We start from the raw sequence: 3,168 nt of genomic DNA on the forward strand, positions 1-3,168 counted from the left end.
CAGGCAAAGGAATTGGGCCATGCTACAGCGACAAGGCCGCCCGGCGGGGTGTCAGGGTCGGCGACATCCTGGACGAGGGTGTGCTGGAATCCAAGCTGAGGAGCCTCGAAGCCGGCTACCGGAGACGGTTCGGAGAGCTGGACTATAACGTCGAAGAGGAGATTGCCAAATTCAAGGTATTCTTCACTAGCATTAGTTTCTACAGCTTGGAATCCCATGACTAACGATAGGAGCAGGAATATCGAAGCCTTCTGCAACCGCATGTGGTCGACCAATTGACATTGCTCAAGAAGTTCGAGGATGAGTCTGCCTCCATACTCGTCGAGGGCGCCAACGCTCTCATGCTCGACATCGACTACGGCACCTACCCCTTCGTGACGTCTTCCTGCACCGGCCTCGGCGGAGCAATCCAGGGAATATGTCTGAACCCGACCTCCATCAAGTCTATCGTCGGCGTCGTCAAGGCCTACTGCACCCGCGTGGGCTCCGGGCCCTTCCCAACCGAACAGCTCAACGAGATCGGTGAGAAGCTACAGGTGGCCGGCCGCGAGTTCGGTGTCACTACCGGCCGTAAGAGACGTTGTGGCTGGCTGGACATGGTCCTGCTGCGCTACAGCACCAGAATCAACCACTATACCGCCCTCAACCTGACCAAGCTGGACATCCTGGACGACTTTGACGAGATCAAGGTTGCTGTCGCCTACAAGATTGACGGCAGGGAGCTCGAATCCTTCCCTGCCAGCTCGGATGCCCTGGAGAAGGTCGAAGTTGTCTACGAGACCCTGCCCGGATGGAAGTCAAATACCATGGGCGTCTCCAGATGGGAGGACCTCCCCGCCAATGCACAGAAATACGTCGAATACATCGAGCGTTCCCTCGGCGGCGTCCCTATCAAATGGATCGGGACTGGCCCGGCCAGAGCGCACATGATTGACCGTAACTAGACAGCAAGCCAAACAGGACATGCCTTTTCCTTTCCTCCATTTTTTCCCTCTCTTCTCCCACCCCTCCCATGCATGCTGTACTTTGCATGGTTTTCTTGTGTCCCTATCTACATATCTTTTTTCCTTTCTTTTCTTCTTATTACTGGGATTCTGCGCATATCTTGTTGGTTCTTGAAGAGCTTCAACACGCTTAGACAGGGAAGTCCGGGGTTTACTTCAGGGGGCCAGGGGCATCACTATCTATCTAACTAACGAGTTACCTGCATAAGCACATAGTTATCTTATCTTCGTCTTCTGGGATAGTTACGTATACTTACTTTTGGTCGGTACGGACTTCCTATCGCTTTTTAAACGAAGTACAGGGCAGACAGTCCGTCAGGGGCACAGGCAGGACAACAGCCTAGGATTCATACAACCAGACGATACCCTCCACTTCTCCCCACCTGCGTCTCTATATAGCCGCTGTAAATTGTAGAGACTCCCTTCTGTAAATAAAAATACCGTCCAATCATACAATCAGCCTGCTGTTTCATCGCGCCAGCCAAGCGGCGGCTGTCTGCATGAAAGCCCCCTGCATGCGCCAACCAGCCCGCAACTCCGGCTGCATCGTCAAACACGCCAGCAACAACACGCCGTCTGCTATTCATAGCATATTCACCCGGCGCTTAGAGCCATTGAGGCAGCGGGCTATTCACCAGACCAGCCTGTTCCCCAGCCCGCCAGCAGCTGCTTTTTTATTGCGGATCTTGCCGCCATGGCCATCCTGCTGCTTGTGTCCTCCAGCTTTGCCAGCGTCTTCTCCGGCTTCCCACAGAGCAGGTCTCTTCACCTACTACTACTCTTCTTACATAGAAGACACCGGCTGATACCATAATAATATACTATCTAATCTACTGCTCTATCTCGACGTCTAAGGAGGTATGCCATCCCCTTCCTGCTCCGTGGGCTTAAGCTAACCTACTGTTAGATCCCATAAAATAGATACCGCCGGCCATGGAAAACTCCAACGACAGCATGCATTCACGGATGCGGCTGGAGCAGCTGGCTGCTGATATGGGTGTCTACATGAACATGAAGTTCCCTCGAATCACTCGCAAGGATACCGTCTCGTCCTTCAGTCAGCACGATAAAGATGCTGCAGAAGCGCTGGCAAAGCGGAAGCGGCTGGAGGCCTTTTCAGCCAAATCCCATGTATTCAGACGGACCCCGAGCAAACGCAGCTTCAAGCGAGAGGAATTGTACTCAGCTATAGACACGGCGATCCGAGATGACGCCTCGCTGGGCATGCTGGAGTACCTTCTTACGCAGCTCAAAGAGACCAAGGCGAAGAAGAGCTTTTTCAAGACTCAGGAGAACTCCGTGGCTCTCGACATGACCGACCTGCTTAGACTCGCGACAGAGAAGAGGAACTCCAGCTTTCTAGAGATCCTGTCTCCTCACGTTGACCAATGGGGCCTTGATGCTGCTCTCGGCATCGCGGTTGCAAGCTTGGATTTGCATTGTATCAAGGCATTGCTCCAGAATGGGGCAGATCCCAACTCCTGTCACCAACAGTTTGTCACGGCTGTAGGTAACGGACATGTTGCCGTCGTTGAGATGCTGGCTGGAACCGAAAAGAAACTCAGCAGCTCCTGCCTGGATGAGGCTCTTCCGGTAGCAGTTTCGATAGGGTCTATGAGGTTGGTAATGTGTCTCATACACAACGGAGCAAACGCGGATACAGACCAAATACTGGAAACTGCTGTACGGGCTGGAAGACTCGACATATCTGCTGCCCTAGTCCTCGCCAGTCGTCCTCCTTCTCGGATCTCGCTTGACTCCGCAGCTGGTGCTGCATATCATTCGAACAACCTCAGCTCAGAAGAACGAGATTCCTTGCTTGAGTTACTTCTTTGCGCTGGCGCAAATGGAGACTGTGTTGCCAGAGCTCTAGTGAGCGCCGTTGCAGCCAACGATAAACCATCCGTCTCTCTAATTGTCTCTTACAATGGGAACGTCACATATAACTCCTGCGAGGCCATCATAGCTGCCATAAAGGGAGGGAATCTGCACCTTCATGATATCCTGTTCAAGGGCGCCATTGATCCTGACTCTGCCTCTACAGCATTATCCAGGGTCCCCGAAGTGGAATCGAGCTTATCTCCCACGAAAAAGATATCCATTATTGCTCATTTCATAAAATGCGGCGCTTATGGAAGCCCACTACACCAATGCCTCGTAGATG

General features: G+C 52.7%; 2 protein-coding genes across 2 annotated transcripts; both read left to right on the forward strand.

The window, feature by feature from the left end:
• The first annotated feature begins 60 nt into the window (after window positions 1-60).
• Window positions 61-1,478, forward strand: TERG_07432 (adenylosuccinate synthetase). Its single transcript, XM_047748776.1, has 2 exons — window positions 61-176; window positions 237-1,478. Exon 2 carries the CDS (start codon window positions 342-344, stop codon window positions 942-944), a length of 603 nt encoding a protein of 200 aa, XP_047604765.1. The 5' UTR covers window positions 61-176; window positions 237-341; the 3' UTR covers window positions 945-1,478.
• A 188-nt stretch (window positions 1,479-1,666) lies between these two features.
• TERG_07433 (uncharacterized protein) lies at window positions 1,667-2,979 on the forward strand (the record flags this gene model as incomplete). The annotated part of the gene is made up of 2 exons (XM_003231766.2): window positions 1,667-2,876; window positions 2,971-2,979. The coding sequence occupies exons 1-2, from the start codon at window positions 1,938-1,940 to the stop codon at window positions 2,977-2,979; spliced, it is 948 nt and encodes a 315-aa protein (XP_003231814.1). The 5' UTR covers window positions 1,667-1,937.
• Between the last annotated feature and the right edge of the window lie 189 nt (window positions 2,980-3,168).

This window comes from Trichophyton rubrum (genome assembly GCF_000151425.1).
Source record: "Trichophyton rubrum CBS 118892 genomic scaffold supercont2.10, whole genome shotgun sequence".
NCBI classification, from domain to species: Eukaryota; Fungi; Ascomycota; class Eurotiomycetes; order Onygenales; family Arthrodermataceae; genus Trichophyton; species Trichophyton rubrum.

Excerpts from the sequence above, each read along its gene's own strand:
- TERG_07432 (XM_047748776.1), top strand. The coding sequence starts at position 342 with ATGCTCGACATCGACTACGGCACCTACCCCTTCGTGACGTCTTCCTGC.